General features: G+C 41.8%; 1 protein-coding gene across 1 annotated transcript in view; it reads left to right on the forward strand.

Moving 5' to 3' along the window:
• The first annotated feature begins 4586 nt into the window (after window positions 1-4586).
• abcb4 (ATP-binding cassette, sub-family B (MDR/TAP), member 4) overlaps window positions 4587-23825 on the forward strand; it is a 28926-nt gene continuing 9687 nt past the window's right edge. The window contains exons 1-22 of the mRNA XM_050047641.1: window positions 4587-4979; window positions 5114-5183; window positions 7599-7758; window positions 7862-7910; window positions 8176-8367; window positions 8856-9027; window positions 9783-9907; window positions 11236-11407; window positions 11517-11630; window positions 14058-14168; window positions 14263-14388; window positions 14595-14798; window positions 14885-15055; window positions 17402-17563; window positions 17693-17884; window positions 18112-18258; window positions 18369-18473; window positions 19810-19887; window positions 21057-21140; window positions 21719-21922; window positions 22020-22120; window positions 22245-22385. Of these exons, the coding sequence (XP_049903598.1) occupies window positions 4915-4979; window positions 5114-5183; window positions 7599-7758; window positions 7862-7910; window positions 8176-8367; window positions 8856-9027; window positions 9783-9907; window positions 11236-11407; window positions 11517-11630; window positions 14058-14168; window positions 14263-14388; window positions 14595-14798; window positions 14885-15055; window positions 17402-17563; window positions 17693-17884; window positions 18112-18258; window positions 18369-18473; window positions 19810-19887; window positions 21057-21140; window positions 21719-21922; window positions 22020-22120; window positions 22245-22385 (2945 nt within the window). The 5' untranslated portion in view covers window positions 4587-4914. The remainder of the gene's footprint in view (window positions 4980-5113; window positions 5184-7598; window positions 7759-7861; window positions 7911-8175; window positions 8368-8855; window positions 9028-9782; window positions 9908-11235; window positions 11408-11516; window positions 11631-14057; window positions 14169-14262; window positions 14389-14594; window positions 14799-14884; window positions 15056-17401; window positions 17564-17692; window positions 17885-18111; window positions 18259-18368; window positions 18474-19809; window positions 19888-21056; window positions 21141-21718; window positions 21923-22019; window positions 22121-22244; window positions 22386-23825) is intronic.

A 23825-nucleotide genomic window follows, 5' to 3' on the forward strand; every position in this document is an offset into this window, starting at 1 on the left:
GTCAAGATCGGCAAGTCCTGAGTCAAGTCTCAGGTCAAGACTGCCAAGTCCCAAGTCCTAAACTTTGAGTTTCGAGTCCTAAACAAGTCATAATGCGTTCTTCAACAAATGCAAAGCAATATTACGAAGAGAGTAGATTCATAATGTACAAAAAATAATGCTTTTTTCAAATTTTGACTTATTTGTTAAAAGCGTTGTGTGGTAGCGCTGCGTCTCCATCTGTAATTTTCAAACGAACATTAGCCCTCCATAATTCTCTCCTGCAACTTGACTGGAAGCTGTCAGACTAGTTCAAACAAAACTGACTCGGGGACTTACATGTCGACTTGTTGGGAATAGATAGCATTAACATGAGTTAATTCAGAACATGAAGGAACATGGAATTGATTCATGGCACGCTTTTTAAATCAAGTACTTGTTAATATTTGGGCTTGGGGGAAGGTATCAAATATTTTAAAGTCAAAACGCTCAACTCCAAGAAAAGTCATGAGTCACTGGTGTTAAAATTCAAATCTAGTTGCAAGTCTTCTTTTATTTTTCTAAAGTCATCAAATTTGTGACTCAAACTTGAGTCCAAGTCGGTCAGTAGTGGTATTCATTCATTCATTTTCCGTAACCACTTATCCTGGTGAGGGTCGCGGGGGGGCTGGAGCCTATCCCAGCTGACATTGAATCACCAGACTATCACAGGGCTGACACACAGAGACAGACAACCATTTATGCTCAAAGTCACACCTACAGCAATTTAGAGACACTAATTAACCTGATGTGCATGTCTTTGGACTGTGGGAGGAAGCTGGAGTACAAGAAGAAAACCCACGCTGACACAGGGAGAACATGCAAACTCCACACAGAAGGGCTCCCCCACCCCAGGGTTCAAAACCCCACCCCAGTGTCTCTTGCTAACCACTGCACCACCATGCCTTCATGCATTATGATACTGTCAATGATATACTACAGGGATATTACAAACATAGTGGGCATTAAAGAAACAACAGACACAGTATGTTTAATGTTATTCTCCATCTTCAGTACCATCTGGTGTCACCATCATCATTAGCACTTGTTGGATTTAAATACTGTAATAATATTTAAAACTGATAGAAATAGGGGAATGAAATTAGTTTTAAATGAATCGCAGAAAATGCAAAGAAAGCAACGGAGTAAATAACATTCATCATGAGAAAGATGTAGAACCTTTACACCAGTAAATGTCTTGATATGGTACTGTAAAAACGTTCCATTATAAGTTAATGTCCATCATTCAAAATCCTAGTTGAGGTGAAGTATTATCTGCAAAATGTACTTTTAATATCAAAAGTAAAAGTACTCATTGTGCACAAGAATGGCCCCAATAACTGGTTTGTTATTATATATTGTTGATGTTGGATCAATACATAAGCTGCCAGGGGTGGAGCTAGTTACTTTCATGAATTTTGGTAGGGCTCCTTCCAGTGGGTCTCAAGATAAATATGAGGGGTCGTGAGATGATGGAAGACAACACAGAATTGTATTAATTTCTTTGGACTCCTAAATGTAACAAGAGACCCAAACCAGACATTTTTCTTAAAGGGGTTTTTGAAATGTAAATCTTTATCTGAAACTCAAACCGTCATTTAACTGCAGTGAATTAAAAAGTACAATATTTCCCCCATGGAAAGGAAATATTCAGGTAAGTACCTCAAAACTGTTTTTGGTCAAGCTTAGAATGACGATAGAGGGTCATCGGTTGATCCAGCTTGCCCCAGTCCTCAGGCTATAAAAGCTGGACCACCAGTTTCTCTCTCACTTATTTTTATCTTACACCATTCAACACCTCAACACATACCTCACACCTTCATGCATTGATTGCGTTCTTGATTTCCCTCTTCCATCGTTTGTTTTGGAGCTCAGTTTGAGTTAATTGTCTTTGTTTCTCCCGTGTATCTCTGGCGTGGACTCGGCCCTTATCACGTTCCCTGAGCTACTTTGTGACAATACATGCAGATCAAAGGTATACAAAGGAGAAAAGTAAATATTACCAGTGATATTCTGTTAAACCAAACAGGCAACTGATCAGCTTTGCAGTTTGTAGCTCTTGTCATCGTAATTTGCCTCAAGCAATGAAACACTTAGAAGCGTGACAAACCTGTTTTTGAGGAAAAACATACAGCCTACCCAATCAGCAGAGGAGTCCTTGGGCTTTGTTTTAAAAGTCTTTAAATATGCAAATACTCGACTGAGTTGGATTCAAATCATTATTTCAAATAATCTCAAATGCAAACAATGAGGTTATAACCCAACGGTGTATATTAATTACAGGAGGACCCATGCTAATATTAATATATGAAGTATATGAAGTGTATGATATACACTATGACAATCAAGAGGTGGTTGCCCACCCCACAGCATGGTGCAGGGAGTAGTCTTGTACCTCAGAGATTTTGGTCCATATTGACATGATAGCATCACACAGTTGCTGCAGATTTGTCGGCTGCACATCCATGATGCGAATCTCCCGTTCCACCACATCCCAAAGGTGCTCTATTGGACTGAGATCTGGAGACTGTGGAGGCCATTGGAGTACAGTGAACTCATTGTCATGTTCAAGAAACCAGTTTGAGATGATTTGAGCTTTGTGACATGGTGCGTTATCCTGCTGGAAGTAGCCATCAGAAGATGGGTACACTGTGGTCATAAAGGGATGGACACGGTCAGCAACAATACTCAGGTCGGCTGTGGTGTTTAAACCATGTTCAGTTGGTACTAAGGGGCCCAAAGTGTGTCAAGAAAATATCCCCCATACCATTACACCACCACCACCAGCCTGAACCGTTGATACAAGGCAGGATGGATCCATGCTTTCATGTTTACACCAAATTCTGACCCTACCATCTGAATGTGGCAGCAGAAATCCAGACTCATCAGACCAGGCAATGTTTTTCCAATCTTCTATTGTCCAGTTTTGGTGAGCCTGTGTGAACTGTAGCCTCAGTTTCCTGTTGTTAGCTGACAGGAGTGGCACCTGGTGTGGTCTTCTGCTGCTGTAGCCCATCTGCTTCAAGGTTGGACGTGTTGTTGGTTCAGAGATGGTCTTCTGCAGACCTTGGTTCTAATGAGTGGTTATTTGAGTTGCTGTTGCCTTTCTTTCATCTTGAACCAGTCTGGCCATTCTCCTCTGACCTCTGGCATCAACAAGGCATTTTCTCCCAGAGAACTGCTGCTCACTGAATATTTTCTCTTCTTCGGACCATCCTCTGTAAACCCTAGAGATGGTTGTGTGTCCACGCCACGTTCAAAGTCACTTAAATCACCTTTCTTCCCCATTCTGATGCTCAGTTTGAACTTCAGCAGGTCGTCCATGTCTACATGCCTACATGCATTGAGTTCCTGCCATGTGATTGGCCAATTAGCTATTTGCGTTAACAAGCAGTTGAACAGGTGTACCTAATGAAGTGGCCGGTGAGTGTATATATAGATCGTTTTACTGTACGGAGCAAATTAAAGCAAAGCACCAGCGAAGACGTCCTGCCACTGAAAGAAAAGCCTCACTGTTTGCACGAAAGCTAGCTCTCTTATTTTTTATTGTTTTATGTCGTGATTAGAGTGATAACACACATTATAAAAGCCCAATGATGGCAGTCGGAATCGCCAGCTGATTTGGCCCGATTCTGGGCATTATTCTGAGTCTCAGCTGTCAGGCACCTGGATGCTGCCGGCTAATTTCGTTCAGGATGCCGACTTTGGGCCGATGCTGGGCCAGGTCATTTTTGATAACGGCCTAGTGATGGCAGTGTGTGCCGCCAGAATCGTGCCAGCTGATTTGGCCCAATTCTGGGGCTTCATTCATACTGAGTCTCAGCCGAGTTGGGCAACTGGACCCGGCCCGGCTAATTTCATCCGGCATGTCAAGTTCAGGCCAGTTCTGGGCCATATCCTTTTGGCAACCTGGGAGCTATTGAGCACAGACACACATACAGGTGTGCTTTGAGATGTTGACTTGGCCTGAGCACAAAAAGTTTGAAAACCACCGCCCTTTGACATCACAAATTTGAGTTCTGGCACTCTAGTTTTTGGATTTGGGAGACAGTTGTACATTTTTACTAATATTTTTAGACTGTCATATGAGCAAAATGTCTGAATGATGAAAATGAGTGAAGTACCCCTTTAACATTATTGGTGTCGATTCCCCTTTAACATTATTGGTGTCGATCATCTCGTGTACTTCTTACCACGAGAGCGATCTTAAATGTATTTATGTAATTGCGGACACTTTCTTTGACTTGGGTGAGGTGAAACATAGAGTAAATGACAGGAAAACAGACATCTGCATCCCCGGGCACGCCCCTGGCTGTTGTTAACAGACTTTAACCGATGTGAAGCCCCGTTCAGCGGACACAAGCAGGAGGAAGAAAGAGCCACGAGTGAGACATCAACAAGTCAAATGTGCATTTTACCTCTCTGCAAGTGACAAGAGTCAGCGCTTTCGTTAACCCCCGAGGGTTGTCCTCTGATAGAGTACGGTGGAGATAAAGACACGTGAGGAGGGGACAGGGGGAGAGGAAGAGGAGGAGGGGACAGGGGAGGAGGAGGAGGAGGAGGAAGGGCTAAGCAAGCGCGTGTGTGATCATTGCTTCTGTCAAAAATAGACCGGAGGACAGAGAGGGGTCGGTGGTGTAACAGTGGCACAGCCTCCCTGCTGTTTTATTTTATTTAATATTTTATCCCACTTTTATCCTCTAACCTCCACGTGTGTTTTTCATCACACAGTTTAATCTTAGGCCTACAGTTTATAATGAACCTCAGACTGAGCCAGTGAGCTCTGAATCCTGAGGCTGCTCTTCGGTTATTTTTTTTTTATTTTATTTTATTTTTTATCTCACAGAGGATAATATAATTTGTTTAGCCGGAGACATTTACTGACAGGACCCAAACATGGAGGCGAAGGACGAGATGGAAATGCTGGACGCCGGCAAACATGAACAAAACGGAGATATAAGGTAAACTCTCTTTAAATTCTCTTATTTTAACCAAATTCAGTAAATTTAAAAAATATCACACAGCCTAAACACTGACAGGTGAAAAAAAAATGCAATTAGACTTTATATTCATGCATCATTTTTATATCCTCTAGTGATAGCAAGACGGATGGAAAGGAGAAAGAAAAAGAGGCAAAGGAGCCCATGGTTGGCCCCATTGATGTGGTAAGCTCAGTCACCATCACACTCTCATCTCTCTCATGAATCAGGGGTTTGAAGCAGTTTATGTAGTTTAATTTTTTATTTCCTACAGTCTCATTCTCTCCACTGTTTTCACTTCAAACAAAAATGGTACCCGAAAGTGGTTCTGTGGCTGGATATAACAAGGGAACCTGTTGTGGTGTTATTTGGTACCCATTCTTTAAAGGTGCTATAGGCTACAGCACCTTTGTCAATTCATGCTGATGTTTAATATTATAGCTGTTTCAAAACGTTATGATATCATGGAGGAGTCAATATGTTTCTAAAATGACACTTTTACTTATAATATGAAAGATTATTAATCATTTCTTGTGAGATAGCCTATTGGTGTAAAGGTTAAGAATCCTGCATTAAATGCTTACAGAGGAACTCAATATAAACCTGGTTGAGAGCCACTCCTCTCATGTGTCATCCTGTGGAAGTGCACTGTCTGTAGGCTCTTTGAAAGTTGTGTTTCTATTCTTTCTCCAGTAAACTCAACTAAACTAAGCTGAGGAACCAGCAAGGAACCTCTAAAGAACAATTTAGAGACTTAAAATATTCTTTCTCTGCTGGTTCTTCAGCTTAGTTTACTGGGGGAGGAACCAGTAGAGAGCCTCTAAAGAAACATGCAGGGCCTTAATAAAAGGTTCCTTAGTTTAGTTTAGTTTAGTTTAGTTCAGCTTAGTTTACTGGGGGAGGAACCAGTGGAGAGCCTCTAAAGAAACATGCAGGGCCTTAATAAAAGGTTCCTTAGTTTAGTTTAGTTTAGTTTATGAAGGAAAGAACTAGTAGAGAACATCTTAAGAACCTTACAGGGGCTTAAAATGTTCTCTACTGGTTCTTCAGATTAATTTAGTGGGGAAAGAACCAATTAAAAACATCTTAAGAACCATGCAGGGTCTTAATTGAAGGTTTTCTATTGGTTCCTTAGTTTAGTTTAGCTTAGTTTAGTTTAGTTTAATTTAGTGGGGAAAGAACCAGTAGAGAACCTCTAAAGACCCATGCAGGGTCTTAATAAAAGGTTCTCTATTGGTTCCTTACTTTAGTTTAGTTTAGTTTACTAAGGAAAAAAACAGTAGGCCTAGTGATCCTCTGAAGATCCTTAGGGGGTTTAAAATGCTCTTTACTGGTACTCCAGCTAAATGTAGTTTACCGGGGAAATAACCAACAGAGAACCTCTAAAGAACCATACGGTGGCTTAATTAAGGGTTCTCTATGGGTTCCTTAGTTTAGCTTAGCTTAACTTAGTTTAGTGTAGTGCAGTTTAGCTTAGTTTAGTTTAGCTTAGTGTAGTTTAGTTTAGCTTAGCTTAGTTTACTGGGGAAAGAACCTAAAGAGCCATATTGGGGTTTAAAATGTTCTCTACTGGTTCTTCAGCTTAGTTTTGTTTAGTTTGCTGGGGAAAGAACCAATAGAGAACCTCTAAAGAAACATATAGGGCCTTCAAAAAGCTTCTTTATTGGTTCTTTATTTTAGTTTAGTTTTGTGTATTGGGGAAAAGAGCTAATAGAGATCCTCTAAAGAACCATACAGGGCCTAAATAAAAGGTTCTTCAAGGTTTCAAAATCAAGGTTCAGTTTAGTTTATTTATGTTTATTTTATGTTTATTCAAACATGTTACAAACATGAGGGAATGAAATTCGTTACCCAGGTCCAGCAGTGTACAGAATAAATAGCTCAGCTTAGTTTAGTTTAGTTTACTGGGGAAAATAACCAACAGAGAACCTATAAAGAACCATATTCAGACGAAAGTTCTCTGTTGGTTTAGTTTAGTTTAGTTTAGTTTAGTTTAGTAAGAAAATAACCAATAGAGAACCTCTAAAGAACCATACAGGGGCTTAACATGTTCTCCACTGGTTCTTCAGCTTAGTTTAATTTACTGGGAAAAGAACCAATAGAGAACTTTTAAAGAACCATACAAGACCCACACACTCACCCAGTGACCAACAACAGTGCTCACAAGTATATTAGGTGTAAAGTGTCAGTCATGGATGTTGCGCTGCGTGTGTCACATATGAAGACAGGAGCAGCTTTAAATTATTTAACATAGTATACTGTAAAGCTGTGCATGCTCAATGGCTACGGCCTTTGGTGGTTTAATCTTACAGTCATAACAGCAAGTTGCGTGTCAAGGTTTGTGTGAGTGTATGAAGTAAGAGGAGGAGGCTGGGAGAGAGGATGGGAGTGTGGAACATCCTGCTGTTGTTTGACCCCACCTGTCCCCCGCTGTGAGAATATAATAGCTGCATAGAGTTAAAAGTCTTTCCCCCGTTCTGATTGTGTAATTCAAAATTCTTAACCTCCAGCAAATAATCAGGTGCATCCACAACATACAGATACTGATATCTGCTGTTCTGTCTTTGGTCTGTCCGCACTGTCTCTTTTACCTGAGTGTAGTTCAGGTTTGCAAGCGGAGTGGACATTGCGTTGATCTTGGTTGGGACACTGCTGGCCATGGTGCACGGTGTGGTGCTTCCTCTCATGTGTGTCGTGTTTGGGGACATGACGGACAGCTTTGTACAGGACGCGATGAGCCACATGAACACCAGCCACCTCAGTGAGTTTTCAGTTACAGACATCGGCACACATAAGTAACTGAAATAAATAATTAATATGCAGTAACACCTATATCACTGTCTTTTTTTACCGTGTGTCATCAGATATCACCATCCCACCAAGAAACAGCACCTTACAAGAGGATATGGCGAGGTAAGACTTTACATGATCCGCATCAACAGAGCAAGTTGTCGTTGTCGAGTGAAAATATCTCCAAAATATTGAAAGTAACGTTGATGATTGTTTGTTTTTTTTAGTTTGTTGAGAGTTTCATAAATGCAGGAAGATCAGGGAGCTTGCAGGGATTAGATATAAAATAGCATAAATTGCAATTTCTTGTTACTTGCATCCTTATTAGACACATTCAAGAACTTTTGAAGTCCTTTGTGTCACAACACTTCTCTCCTTCTCCTTCCAGGTTTGCAATCTACTACTCCATCCTGGGTTTTGTGGTGCTGATTGCAGCCTACGGGCAGGTGGCCTTCTGGAGCCTGTCGGCCGGGCGGCAGGCCTCACACATCCGCAAGTTGTTCTTCCACCGCATCATGCAGCAGGACATCGGCTGGTTTGATGTCACTGAGACGGGAGAGCTCAACACACGTCTCACAGAGTGGGTAACAGACAAGTCACACACTCTATTTTATGTGCAGGCGTAAAGTAGAGCTGCGACCAATTCTTGATTCAAAATTTGCTGATCATTTTTGGGGAGGCTGCGGATCAGAGGAAACGAGATCGGCAGTCCGATCCCATGCTCCTCCAGTCCGCATGTCGAAGTATCCTTGGGCAAGCCCCAAATTGCTCCCGATGGCGGTTCTATCAGTGTGTGAGAGCATGTGAATGGTTACTGAGTAGCATGTAGCACCTTGTATGGCAGCTTTGGCCACCAGTGGTTGAATGGCCGAATGTGACTCGTAGTGTAAAAGCGCCTTGAGTAGTCGGAAGACTAGAAAGGTGCTGTACAAGTCCAGTCCATTTACTATTTTCTCAAATAACTGATTCCCCATTTGGGTCAGTGTAAGTGAAAAATACCCATAACAGATAGATAGATAAATGTTGCAGTACTCTGAAGATCACTGGTGTTTTTATTTGTGTGTGCAGTGATATCTACAAGATCCAAGAGGGTATTGGCGACAAGGCTGGGAAGCTTGTCTATGCTATCGCCAGTTTATTGTCATCCTTCATCATCGGCTTCATCAAAGGCTGGAAACTCACTCTGGTCATCCTGGCTGTGAGCCCTTTGCTGGGCATTTCAGCCGCACTTTTCTCAAAGGTGAGTGTCTCTCCATCTTCTTTCTCTTCCTCTCTTTTAGAGGTGCAATGTGTAGGAAAGAAATAGGGGTCAGCATTTCACCGCTTTGCCTCTGGGTCCATGAAATCTAAATTTACAGTCATCAGTCATATTAAAAAAAAGCTAACTACTAACAGCAGGGCAAGAATACGCACAATTCAGAATAAGCTGCTGAAACTCTGAGAGCCAGTCGAAATATTCATGTGTGACATCAGCCTGTAGCTTAAGTTACAAACCTGCTGAGCTCAGTTTTAGCAAGACCACAGTAGCAAGATAACAGCTCTACCAAAATCATATACTGCCGCCATTTGGAATGTCCTTACTTACACTGAAGATTAATTTAGCTAAATGGCCAACGTTGGATTTTACTTACCAGTCTAAAGCCCCTTTTTCACCGCACAACAAACCCGTCAACACCTGCTAACATCAGGCTTTTTTAATGTAATGGCAAAGGCTACAACCTTTTAGTGAAAATACATGTGTTTGGGAAGAATTGATCATACGACTGGATAAATGGAAAGTGGAACTATTTTTGCTTCATGTGTCACTGAGCAACTTTCATAGGAATCAACTGGGTCCCGGCTCCAACGTTGTATCCAGTTCTCTTCATACATCCATTTCCAGCCATACTTACACATTGTACCTTTAAAGTCCACCATCTCTTTGTCCATCTTTCCACATTTCTCTTAGCCCCTCACAGGTATTCTTAATAACATTACGTTTTTTGGTCAAAACAGGTGCTGGCGACTTTCACTTCTAAAGAGCAGACTGCATATGCCAAAGCTGGAGCTGTGGCAGAGGAGGTGCTCTCTGCTATCAGGACAGTGTTTGCCTTCAATGGTCAGGAAAAAGAAATCGCCAGGTACAGTGTGTATATATACTGTATGTAAAGGTATAGGTGGTCCACTGCTGATTTTCAGCTTATTGTGATGTGGATATAATGACACTGATTCTCTCAAAGTAAATATTGAGTGTTTTCATTTGCAGATCTGTGATAATAATACTAATAATAAAACTATTTGTATAGCACATTTCATACAAAAAGATGGAATACAATAGGTTTTACAAAAGACAAACCAGGGACATTAAAAACCAAATAGGGATGCACGATATTGGAATTTTTGCCGATATGCGAAATTCCGATCTATAGCAACTTCGACATATCGACATATCCACTTTTTCCCCCACCTGATTTAAGAGATTATCAAGTCTCTTCTGTAGTGGAATCAACATCATGTTATGCATGCATACTCTTATCGTGAGTGCCCACCAGCAGATTAAGACATGAAACACAATACATATTCATTCATTGTGTGAAATAAGAAAAAGCCTGTTGGCCAATTCTGAGAGTTAATTTTAAAGCCGATGTGCTGATATTATTGTGCATCCCTAAAAACAAAGATAGGTATTTACCCTCTAAAACCAACCCAATATCTGACTTTTTTAGGGGGGGGCAGGGGCAATAGCAGGTCAGCAGTGTGTACCACGTAGAAGTGGTTTACATCATTTGAAAGCAGGGAACCTGAAGAGAATTTGAGATGCAGCTCAGCACTGTGTGTCAAATTCTTCTAGTCACAAATCTGTAATGAACATTGTGTTGTGCTTAGGAGCCTATTCAGACTGAAAGGTTAGAGTGTATACAGGCTTCATGATGGAAGTATAGGATAGCCATTCCAATGCTCCATTATGTCTCATAAGTTGTTCCAGCAACTTTGGGGTTGATACCATTTGTTACACAGATTTGCTGCTAAAATTGTCAGTTCTATGGGTCTTCTTGTTTCATATGATACCAGTATCAACACTGTAGCTTTAAAACTCAGCCCTCTACAGCCTCTTTAAAACAGGAATGTCAGCTGGGATTGCCAGCGGCCCTGTGGGCTTTATAGGGTTAATGCCAAACAAGCTGGATAGTAAATAAATAACACGTAAAACTGGCTGAGCTACAGCATATCAGTAGTTTCTAGGTATGGTTAGTCACCTTGTAGCTGAAGATCAGTGTTGGAATATCCAAATTCAAAGTGTTGCCCTTAAATTACAACAAGATCAAAAGCCCATAGAATTAGATTACTGTTTTCTACTGATGTGACATTTGTTGATGCCAAAAGGCCGTGTTGTCACCACAATCTAATTTCTATTTAACTTTGTTTCCATTGAGCTAACACTCATGCTTGTATGCGTGTTACACCACAGATATAATAAGAACTTGGAGGATGCAAAGAACGTTGGAATAAAGAAGGCGCTATCTGCTAACTTGGCCATGGGCTTCACCTTCATGGTGATCTACCTGTCTTATGCACTGGCCTTCTGGTACGGAAGTACACTCATCCTGAGTAAGGAGTACACAATTGGAACTGTACTCACTGTGAGTAGACACTTCATGACAGAATTTCTAGTGATTTGTTTCCCTTTAACCATAAAGAGACACTAAAAAAGAAGGTTGCTACAGCTTACTGTGATTTGTGTGTCTTCAGGTGTTCTTCGTCGTGCTTATTGGAGTGTTCACTTTGGGACAAACCGCTCCTAACTTCCAGACCTTTGACAGCGCCAGGGGAGCTGCACATAAAGTGTACAGCATTATTGAACGTGTAAGGAATGCAACATTTTCCCCTAATACACACACGTCAAAAGATTTGATTTAGACCTTTTTGCTGCTGGACAGTTGTCCGGCTGCATTACTGAGCACGCACCACTGCACTCTGGCGCTCTGGGAAGCTGCTTTGATGCAGCCGACAACTTGGAGTGAGAGATGTTGGATTTTACTCTAATTGGAGCACCTGCTGTCAGGTCATTTGGTTTATACTGCACAGCTGTGGCTCTCCCCTTCCTGAACTTACTGCAAGTGTACCGTGAGGTTAAACAAGGTCTCAATTTTTCAAAAATCGCACTGCTGTCACACACGTACATCAGCTTCTCATCATGCATGTCTATGACTACCATCAGTGTATTTAAACTAGTCCATATACTTATAGGAACATGCAGCATAACCAGTTCGTTTAAGGGAACCACTTCCAGGGGAATGTTAGACATTCTCGTCTCTTGCTATTCTGGGACGGGCCTGTGTTTAGTTTACAGTGCACCTGTTAGTCTTTCACATTGACAACACACTTAAGTTAGTTTAGAGGCACAGCTACAGGATGTTGTATTCTGCAAATAAGTGGGCGAATATAACATCTGTTTGCGCATTAACAAAAATAAGTAGTTAGTACACAGCCTCAAGCAAAACTGAAGAAGTGTGAAATCTTCCCTGAGGGCATTTTAGTTGTCCCATGCTCCAAGCTCAAAACTGAAAGAGACTGCACAGGGTTCACGCTGATCCTTAACAAGTCTCGAAGGTCTAGTGTGTAGGATTTTGTGGCTCCAGTGGTGAGTTTGCAGAACTGGAACTTCTCCCATGTGCCAAGTGTTTAGAAGAGCCACAGTGGCCGACGTGAAGCCCGTGTTTGATTTGTCTAAAATCAGTCCTTGGATAGTTTTAAAATTGTTTGAGACATGGGAAGTAGGATTTTATGATTGTTTTTTTTAATTGGTAACATCTATATTTTTGAAATAATTTACCGGAACCAATAACAGTTATTTTGTTTCCAACCTGGATGCTCAGAGCAGAGGATCCACTGTCTGTTAGCAAGCTGTCACTCTACCCTGGAGGGCATGGGGGAGTGCACAGTCAACAAAAACGTGCTATTTAACCAACATTTCACGGCATGGCTGAAACTGGTACAAGGCGATGCATATGAGGCTCATGTATTTCATGCAAAAAGTTTCAAACTTGACACGATGGGAATCCCACATGCTGTTTGAGAAACACAAAATTTGCAAGGACAGCTGCCAAGAAATGCCAGGTATTTCCCAGTATTGTTCTGCCCTCGGCTCTGCCTTTTTCTTCTTCTTTTTTTTCAACATTTAAAATAGTAGTACAACAAAGAATTTGCCTAAGTCATTGCACTTCATTTACCAATATCATCTCAGGTTTTCCTTAAATTTGTTTCTGAGAAAACTTCCCGTCAGATTCATGATATTTTTATTATTATTATTATTAATTACTATTAGATTGTGTCTTTTTTATGTCTTGGTGACGTTTGATCATGAAAGGTGCTTTATTGTCTAGTCTGAAACACAGAAGGGTGAGGCCTCAAAGACTGACATGAAACAGTACACCAAGAGAAGCAGTGAAAGCACAAAAGAGCTGTAGAAAAAACATTTGCCTTTTTAGAGTAAATACGCTCGCAGTCACACTGAGAGCTAACAGCCTTCCTCCCATTGTCTGTCTGAGGTTGTGATAACGATCAGGTTCTTTATCCAACTGTGGCTGAACTACAAACTGAGCTGAGCTTTTAGAAGTCAAAATATAGTTAAAGGGAAACTTCACCAGTTTTCAACCAGCTGTGGCAGACCCGGCCCTCTCTGTCTCAGACTCAGACCAAACTCCAATCAAATGTTAAAACTAGCCCTAGTTTTAACATTAGGGTTTATATTTGATCAAATATAAACCAAGATTCTGTTACAATACTGCCTGTTTCTCACCTACAATGTTTACAAAACATATTTTAGTGCCCTGTTTAGCTGTAATCACGAGAGTTTGTGAACAGGAAGTGGGCGCCATACTATTTTCTGCATACTGAAAACGGTGGCTGAAAAAATTGAGATTGAATGTTAAAACTGATAAGTGCTGATAAACCAAAATTCTGCTACTGCGCTGCCTATTTCTGGCCTAAATTTTTTCACAAACATGTTTTAGCTTACTGTTACCGCTGCTACCAGCCAGCCGCCATTGCATTATGTCACCTACCAGCGGGAGTGCTTATTGGTCTGGTGCGGCACTGTGCATTCTGGTAGTTGTAGGTTTTCTACCTCTTGAGCAAAAGCGAACGCCACAGCCCTTTACCTCTGTTTTCCCTCGTCATTTTGCACCATTTTCAAAAGTATTTGTGTCTTTCCACTGCATAGACAGCCTAGTTTAATGAAAAGACCATCTTTCCTGACGTGAAATACTTCATTAACTCTTGTCTCAACAGCAACCCACCATCGACAGCTATTCAGAGGAGGGCTTCAAGCCTGATTCCATCACAGGAAACATAGAGTTTCAGAACATCTTCTTCAGCTACCCCTCAAGGCCAGACGTCCAGGTACTTCCACATAGCCACTTTTACTGAACTCTAAAACAGACACATGACAGTACTTCATCCTGTATCTCATTATTGACATTGTTATCATTTGTAGATATTGAATAACTTGTGTCTGAGTGTGAAGAGTGGACAGACCATAGCCTTGGTGGGTAGCAGCGGCTGTGGTAAAAGCACCACGATCCAGCTGCTGCAGAGGTTCTACGATCCTCAGGAAGGATCTGTAAGTGATTTCTGATTATGATATGATTTCTAAACCACTTCATTCAAAAGATTAATTCAGTATTTGTCATCATATCCTTGGTGGACTCTAAATGAGCAGTTAAAAAACACTATTCTTTATCAACAACAGGAGATGCCATTTCAAATATGCATTGTTGTGTTTAGATGTCGATAACGTTCTGTGTCTGTTTGACTCCTGCATTTTAGGTGACTATTGACGGTCACGACATCCGTTCTCTTAATGTCCGCTACCTGAGAGACATGATTGGAGTGGTGAGTCAGGAGCCCATCCTCTTTGCCACCACCATCTCTGAGAACATCAGATATGGCCGACTTGATGTGACGCAGTGGGAGATTGAACAAGCTGCCAAGGAGGCTAATGCCTACGACTTCATCATGAACCTTCCTGATGTATGATTGTATTTATGACTTCTTGTCCTCTGTGCTTATCAAGAACTACGTCAACCACTTACTAATATCTAACTCTTGTTGAGCAGAAGTTTGAGACAATGGTCGGAGACCGAGGGACTCAGATGAGTGGAGGACAGAAGCAGAGGATTGCAATTGCTCGAGCTCTAGTCCGCAACCCCAAAATTCTGCTGTTGGACGAAGCCACATCTGCTCTTGATGCTGAGAGTGAGACTATTGTACAAGCTGCACTCGACAAGGTACTTCTACACCTCATTCAGAACACAACTGTAGGGTTTACTTTGCACTTTGAATCTGACACAGTTAAAATACACTTACTACAACAAGGAGTACTTTAGTTTATTGCTTTCTTTAGTGACACTAATGGCACAGGTTTAGAAATGTTGGTCTGTCTGTTGGTCGGTCCACCGCTTTGGTCCAGACTGAAATATCTATCGATTACCATGAAATTTTGTACAGACATTCATGGTCCCCAGAGGCTGAACCCTTCTGACTTCAGTGATCCCCTGAGCCTTTTCCTCTAGCGCCACTAACAAGTTTGTTTGTAGTGAATTCTCTCGGCTATGGATGAATTAAGAAAAACTGGAGACTGCGTTCCAAGATTGTGTTCCATTCATTTCCATCAGAGCTTCTGCAGACTTCCTCATGCTGTCTCTGGCCCGTAGAGCAAAAATAGACTTCCTTTGGCTGAGGCAGTTTACTTCCTGTCGGCTCCTCACACACAAGAATGGGATTAAATATCATAATCATACAGCTGCTTTAGACCCAAATTTTATTGGAGGTTATGGACCAAATTCTGATTATACAAAACTTAATTTCAACAAATAAATTCACAATTTTACAGACATTTATTTTCTAATGTATGTATGGTAAAAAGTATTTTTGGGCTGCCAGCGTGCGCCATGTGATACCGCAATATTGAGTGTGGTGATTGCAGTAAAATCACCTCCAGAGCTGCTCCTTGGTCTCAGCAAATACTTGATGGATATCCATAAAATAAAGTACATATATCCATGGCACCTATAAGATGCAAGGACTTTTGTGATGCTCTGACTTTCCCACTAACACCACCAGCAAGCCAAATTTGAATTTGTCCAGCACTACTGGTTTTTGAACAAATATTTGCCACAGAGCTTATTTTCTGCAGTAATCCAAAATCAAATGAAAAAATCCCGATGGCGATCTTAACTTTCGTGTTTGTCTACAAATAAACATAATTCCTGCAGCACTCTATAATGGCATTCTAATCCCCCTGACCCTATGTTCACCCTACAAGCAATAACGCAAAGGCGCGATAAGCTACGTTATCACAGTCGCCATGGAACTGTTGCTCAAGCATTAACATAGTTACGGCATCACGGGCTTGGGTGTCTGCTACTTGCGACAATGCACCTCAACTGAACTCCATCTAAAGTTTGTATTAAGTCATAGAAATATTGATGCGATCAATCAGTTCCCTCACTTTCGGCCTCCTGCTGCCACCCCATTGCATCGCTGTGTGCACCGCAATGCGTAGAAAGGAAGCATAGCATCAGCTAAGTTAGCTAAACAACACAGTACCACAGCTGGAAACAAAAACATACAATTAGTTGACGCTTTAACGCGTCAATGGATTGCTGGATAAAGTAGGCCAGCTCAAGTTTCGTTTGTAGGACTTCACTAACGTCAGCAGCAACACATGTCGGGCGTCAGTCTGTAGCTTCATGTCACCGGCTTCCACTTAAAATGACATGTATCCTGTTGCTGTGCTGCTCGTAGAGTGAGCACAGCATTAGTGTTTAGTGCTAAATAGCAATTGTAACCATACTAACTTGCTAAATTAAGATGGTGAAGATGGCAAACACCACGTTAGCATTTTCATTGTAAGTGTGTTAGCATGCTGATGTTAGCATTAAGCTCAAAGCACTACCACTGTGCCTAAGGGCTCATTTATGCTCAATGTTTGATACAAAGATGGACGGAGCCTTCTGTCCCTACTCTGTGTTCATTTGTCCACATTTGTGCATGTTTTCAGAGAGCTTACAGATACAAACAAAAGAGAGAAGTACCACCGGATTGTGGAGGCAGTGTTAGCTAGCTTAAGCGAGACTGCAGGAGACGACAAATCAATGTAAATTATAGTGGAACCGAACGAATCTGTAATATATTATAGTCAAAATAGTCAAAAGAATTCTCTGTCCACATATTGACACGTACTTAACGGCCACACAGACCACCACTGTCTACAACGCTGCCTCTGTTTAAGGGTATAATATTACAACCTCCTCCACCGTCGCCTCATTTGTTGTTGTATGAAACTTTTGACTGCCCTCTAGTATTTATTGACTGTATCTAGGCCATCATAAAGGACGCATAGACTTATCAGGGCAGGGATGTTTACAACATTTGAAACTGACCTATCTATTTTCATTCATAAAGGGAGTAGCCTATAAATGGGAGTATTAATGAGCCATAAAGCTGCCAGCCGTAGACTTTTAGTTTTATCACTATTATTAAAGCATGTCAACTGCAAACATGTACAAGTTTAGCTCATTCTTGTAAATGTAAGCATTGAAACAAAAACTCGAACACATCTTTGTGTGCAGGTCCGACTGGGTCGTACCACCATAGTTGTTGCCCACCGCCTCTCAACCATCAGAAATGCTGACGTCATTGCCGGCTTCCAAAAAGGTCGAGTTGCCGAGCAGGGGACTCACAGCCAACTGATGGAAGAGAAAGGAGTCTACCATACACTGGTCACCATGCAGGTATCATAGACACACATAAACACTTTGACGCACCATTTGGGCAGTCTGGAAGACAAGGGGAGTTTTCATAATGTTCAGTCTTTGACATTGTTTGTGTTTGTGGTTTCCTCCCGTCGCTTTCTGCCGCAGACCTTTCAGGAACTGGAGGAGTTGGAAGAGGCAGAGTTTGAGCTGTCTGCAGATGGGGAGAAGAGCCGCTTAGTCAGGACCCCCTCTCGGTCCTCTCTGCGCAGGAGGAAGTCCACTAGGGGCTCCTCCTTTACCAGCTCAGTGGGAGAGAAAGAAGAGAAAGAAAAGCTCAAGGATGGAAATAAGGAGGAGGTGAGCTGTGTTGCAACATCTCTGGGGTTTGAGTGGCTTGGTCAACACCACTATTACCTGAAATTCATATATCATTAGATGTCAAAACAGGCTTTTAACGGGGCTGAGAGATTTTCTTTTTTCAGGCTTTAACGGGTTTTGTTACAGTGAAAAATCTATTCCTGAAAAAAGGGAGAGAGGCACAGGGAAAGGAGGTGTGACTCAGCTCTTTCTCCCTCTGTCTGTAGGATGACAGTGCTCCACCCGTGTCGTTCTCTGAAGTGATGCGTCTCAACCTTCCTGAGTGGCCGTACATTTTGGTGGGGACCATCTGTGCCATCATCAACGGCGTGATGCAGCCACTGTTCGCTGTCATCTTCTCCAAGATCATCACTGTATGTAACTCACATTATCTGTGTACCACAAGTTACTTTACTGCTTCATGTTCACTGCAATATTTGTCAGATGTTGTAGAAGGTGTCCCCCCCCCCCCCTCTCCTTTCAGGTGTTTGCAAACCCAGATACAGAGTTTGTGAGGCGAAAAACTGGATTCTTTTCTCTGATGTTTGTTGCTATTGGAGCTATAAGCTTTGTCGCCATGTTTCTACAGGTAAGCGCGTACAGACACACACACACACGAATTTGACGTACATTTGTTTTGTTGGTGTGTTTATTGCCTTCAGAGGAATAGTTTGATGTTGTGGAAAATAGACTTCTTTAATTTCTTGATTTGCGACGAGATTAAACTGTTTTAGAACGTTGCAGAGAAAAGTGGTGTGAACTGGCAGTCTGAGCTCGACTCAAGTCGACGGATGGTGTCACCTGCAACTCAGCTGAATTTATATGCAGATATTTGAGCGGTGCTTGGTCTGGTGCCCAGATATCTGCTGGCTACACCAGCCCAGCCAAAGATATTGGCCGTCGCCCCTAGAGTCTTCATCGTCATTAGACAATAGTGGATGGGTTCTGAGATTGCAGGAAGCCTGGCTCTGTCAGGAGCGTATCTGTGTTCCCAGGGTCCTATGTTTCCCAGTTCAATATTCTGTTAACTCATATCAACCCTTCATATGTGTTCCTGCCACTTTCTTGTCACTCTCTGTCTCTAAGATAGCCTTGGTGTCCTCTGACTATCAATACATAAGACATATCAGATAAAGAACCATAAATAGACCAAGAAGTAAGATTATAACTGATGAGAAAGATTGCAGGTCTGTTTGGAGAGAAGAATAGTTAGTTAATTTTCACCTTAACCTGACCTTCGACCTCTTTCCTAACCTTAACCTGACTGGAGATGGGAAGTAAACCTTGCCCTAGATCTCTTTTCTAATCCTTTGTTAGCCCTTTTTCATTCCCTAATTGTTTTGTTTTTTTATTCTTTCATTCTTATAAAAGATTTTAAGTTCTTAGGCCACAATTAATTTTGGAACTGTCATTCAACAGAAAGAGCAACTATATTTTGACCTGTGCCAGCACAATTTCATCACTCTCAGAGTCATGATTTTAGTCCCCTAACCTAACCTAAACCTAATGTCATAATAAATGAATGCAGAGCTGGGGAACATTGGACCTTGGAAACCTCAGCATAAATAAGCTTAAGTGCACCTCTAAAGCTCACTAATTAACAAATTGTGTCTTGTTTGTTTAGTCGGTTCAAAGGACAAATGTAAAAACAAGTAACTTTGGAAAGAGCTGGGCTAGCTGTTTCCCCCTGTTTCCAGTCTTTGTGCTGGGCTAAGCTAACCGTCCTCTGGGTGCTGTATATTAACTGGACAGACATCAAACTTCTCATCTGTCTCTCAGCAAGAAAGCTAATAAACAAATTTCCTTTCTTTACCCAGATGATAGTGTTGCAGTAAAAACACACGTGGCATTTAGTCATAGAAGTTCACGTCAATGTCCAGGTGTGCTCATGTCTTCTGTTTTCTGTCTGTCTAAACTCTTAACAGGGCTTCTGTTTTGGTAAATCTGGAGAGATTCTGACCCTCAAATTGAGACTCGGGGCCTTTAAGTCCATGATGAGACAGGTGAGTGTTACCAACTGAAATGTGAGACCTTCACAGGGTGGGAACTAAATTAGTAATAACAGAGTCATGGTTTCGACCCTCTTTTTCCTCACCTCTGTTATCTCTCTGTCAGGGCTGAGCTTCTCCAGATATTGAGTTCTTAATAAACAATAACTAATAATGTTGTGTTTTTTTAAAACTTTGTTGATTATCTTGTAAAGTCTGATGTTACAGAGAGATAAGGTTTTCAGGTGGTAAATGGATGTGCACTTATATAGCACCTTTCCAGTCTTTTGACCACTCAAAGCGCTTTTTTTTTTACATTACGAGTCACATTCAAACACACATTTATATACTGGTGGTCAAGGCTACCTTACAAGGTGCCACCTGCTACTAAGTTTTTAACACACTCACACACCGATGGAACAGCCACCAGGAGCAAACTGGGGTTCAGTATCTTGCTCAAGGATATCTGGGGATTGAACCGCTGATCTTCCGGCTCTAATTAGTGAAGGACCCACTGTACCTCTGAGCCACAGCCACCCAAAGATGGTCAAAAGCTAAATGGTTTTAATACAGTAGAAGTCAGAACAATATGGCACTCAAGCTCAAAATATTATTTCCATAGATTTATTTTCATACCCAGATCGGACGCCAAGATGGCTCGTATTCATTCCAATGGAGCTGCTCGCCTGTCTCATATGCCAAATAAAGTTTTGAGCTTCTGGGTTTAGTTCTGCGGTATTCATTCCACTGAATATGCACAGTAGTGTTTCTCTCCAGGCCCCGCCTACGAGTTACCTCTCTGCTCTTAGACTTAACATTGTTAAGACACCACAGATTTTTACAATGTTTTTCTCGGCTTTAGGAAAATTTCAAATTTTAAACCTCCAGTGATCAATTCATAACAGAGAGAGTCATAAATTATCTTGTTTAAAGTTCGAGGTGTCTTGTCAACAGTTTTACAGATGTCATTTTTATAATGGTGGTAATGGGGAAAATGCCTTTTGATGGGATTTTCCTTGCAATACCCCGAGTTGCCACTGGGAAAAATTTGCCTCAAGGCCAAGCATTCCTGGGGGCCTGGTTATTTCTGATTGCTGCAGTGTTTTAAAAGCCTTTTAACTCTCAGTTTATGTTAGCTATTCATTTTCATTACCAAAAAAAAGTCAATCCCTGTTTTCTTGTAGGACCTTGGCTGGTTTGACGACCCTAAAAACAGTGTCGGAGCGCTTACTACCAGACTGGCCACAGACGCTGCCCAAGTGCAAGGGGTAAGTCTCACCAGCTATCACACACGTGCGCACACACAACTCAGGTCAAACCAAATCATAACAGAAGTGATCACAGGACACTTTACAGATAGAGCGCATCTAGATCATACAATGAGCCAACTACTCAAAGGAATTTTCTAATTACTTTTGTCTGTTGTGCGGCGGTGGCAAGGAAAAGCTTCCTTTTAACATATTTGAATCGAACAGCCAAATCTTCGACTGATATAATTCTGAGTCAGGTACGGTCCTAGTAATGAAAACAATAATAATAATGGACGAAGGACTAATAATAATATCTGTGGGCATCAAGCAGGATCACGGCAGCAGATGCCACCCCAATCCAAGAAAACTGCCAGCTCAGTGTATCCTCCAAAAGTCCCCCTGCAGACTAGGCAGCCTAACTAGGGGCTGGTTCAAAGCAAGCCTGAGCCAGCCCTAACTAAAAGCTTTATCAAAGAGGAATTTAGCTACAGCACTATCGACAGACATCTAGTACCTAACAAAGCTATTTGACCAGTGAATCAGAAAAAACTGTGATCTTGTCATCTGCTTTGTTCCCGTCTTCCACATCTGCTCAGGCCACAGGAGTGCGTATGGCCACGCTGGCCCAGAACATAGCCAACATGGGCACCAGTTTGATCATCTCCTTTGTGTACGGCTGGGAGCTGACCCTGCTCATCCTGTCTGTGGTGCCTGTCATGGCATTGGCTGGAGCTGTGGAGATGAAGGCACTCACTGGAAATGCTGCTGAAGACAAGAGGGAGCTGGAGAAGTCTGGAAAGGTGGGGATTCAGTGTGGGGCTCTCCAAGGACGAGCACCAGTTGTTAAAACATGGACCTCGTGATATGTAATGATGTTTGTATGGTTTGTCTCTACAGATTGCTACGGAGGCCATCGAGAATATCCGAACTGTTGTCTCTCTTAACAGAGAGCCCAAGTTTGAGTCTTTGTATCAGGAAAACCTTGAAATACCATTCAAGTACGGAAAATTCGATTTTTTTAAAACACAGATCCGAACAAAAACTATATATGTATTTTAATGAAATTTGATTGTTTTGAGGAGTGCTCTCTCTCATGACACCTCTCTATATCTCTCTGTACAGGAACTCCCAGAAAAGCGCCCATGTCCATGGTATTACCTTCTCCTTCAGCCAGGCCATGATCTACTTTGCTTATGCAGGCTGTTTCCGCTTTGGAGCCTGGCTCATTAAGGAGGGAAGGATGGATGTCGAGGGAGTGTTTCTGTGAGTTAACACACAGCATGACTTTGTCTTGTCTCTTAATCAAGAGATTGAGTTCCAGTTTATGATAGGGAAGATAAACAGTTTGCGTGGACTCGTAGGTTTCAGCAGGGAATATCAGCAAAGCATTTCTGTTGGGGGGAGAGGCTGTTTATATGGCTTTTAATCATTACCCCGGCCTGAAGTATGTGAGGGGCCACTGTGAATGTGTTAACTGTGAACCCAGAGGACTTAATAACACAATCCACCAGACACGCACGTGTTTTAGGATTCTGACGTAACTCAGTGTCATTGTTGAGAGGAGCCTCCACCTTCACTTATTTTCTACCTGTTGCACACAGAGAAAGTCCAAAGGTCACACACTGAGCTTCTGAAGGAGCATAAAACTATAAAACACAGAAATATTAACTCTTCAGCCCATGGAACAATACACAAACACATGTTGTAAACCTTCAAAGAGAGGGCCGCCTGAGAATTTTGTTGCAAAGAAACATTCAAAGCTGCAAGCATGTAGGCCTACTTGCGTAATGTCCGCACATCTGAAGTTTCTGATCATTTAGTTAGAGTGAGTGAAATTTCTGATATTGTGCCACCACGCTTTAATGGTGATGCAAGCTAGATGACCTAGCTACCATGACGTTACCCATTGGTTTGTGGACTGTTGTTCTGAAGACTTGAGTTTGGGATTTTGACCATTGCCATCCTGGTTTTTTGGAGCAAGTAGTGACCATGTTTGGACGAAAGGTTGGAGCTGTGGATGAGTGAAGTTGAATTTGAATTTGACTCGTAGGCTGCGAGTAGGCCTTACAGACGGCCTGTCACTCAAGCGGCCCCACCCTTAAACAATGTCTAACTTTGATAAAATGTAAACGGGGGAGTTAAAAAGAAAAAACTGACTCCCTGTACAGTCATTATAAATGTTGAAAGTAGCTATAGAGACCAAAACCATTCTTTGTACCAGGCTATAAATATGTTTATTTCTGCTGTTAAGTTGGGCATTTTAACATGGGGGTCTATGGGGATTTACTCTGTTTTGGAGCCAGCCTCAAGTGGCCATTCAAGGAACTGCAGCTTTTGTCAAGTCATGTTTTCAGAGGAGCTCATGTCTCATTGGGAGGATCCAAGCTCCCTCTGACTCTGCTGTGGTTCACAAACCAATGGGTGATGTCATGGAAGCTACGTCATGGAAGCTAATATGTTTATACAAGTGGACCAACAACCCGAAAGCCATGTTGCTTAAAGGGCCAGTGTGTAATATTTGGCATGGTTTATTGTCAAATCTGAATCTGAATATTCTACCCATTAATATGTTTATACAAGTGTATAATCGCTATAAAATAAAATTCGTTTGGTTTTCGTAGCCTTATAATTATGCTTTTATATATATATATAGCAAGGGCCTTGCTTTAGAGAGGTCGCCATCTTGCGCCGCCATGTATGTAC

This window comes from Epinephelus moara, chromosome 6, assembly GCF_006386435.1.
Source record: "Epinephelus moara isolate mb chromosome 6, YSFRI_EMoa_1.0, whole genome shotgun sequence".
Taxonomy (NCBI): Eukaryota; Metazoa; Chordata; class Actinopteri; order Perciformes; family Serranidae; genus Epinephelus; species Epinephelus moara.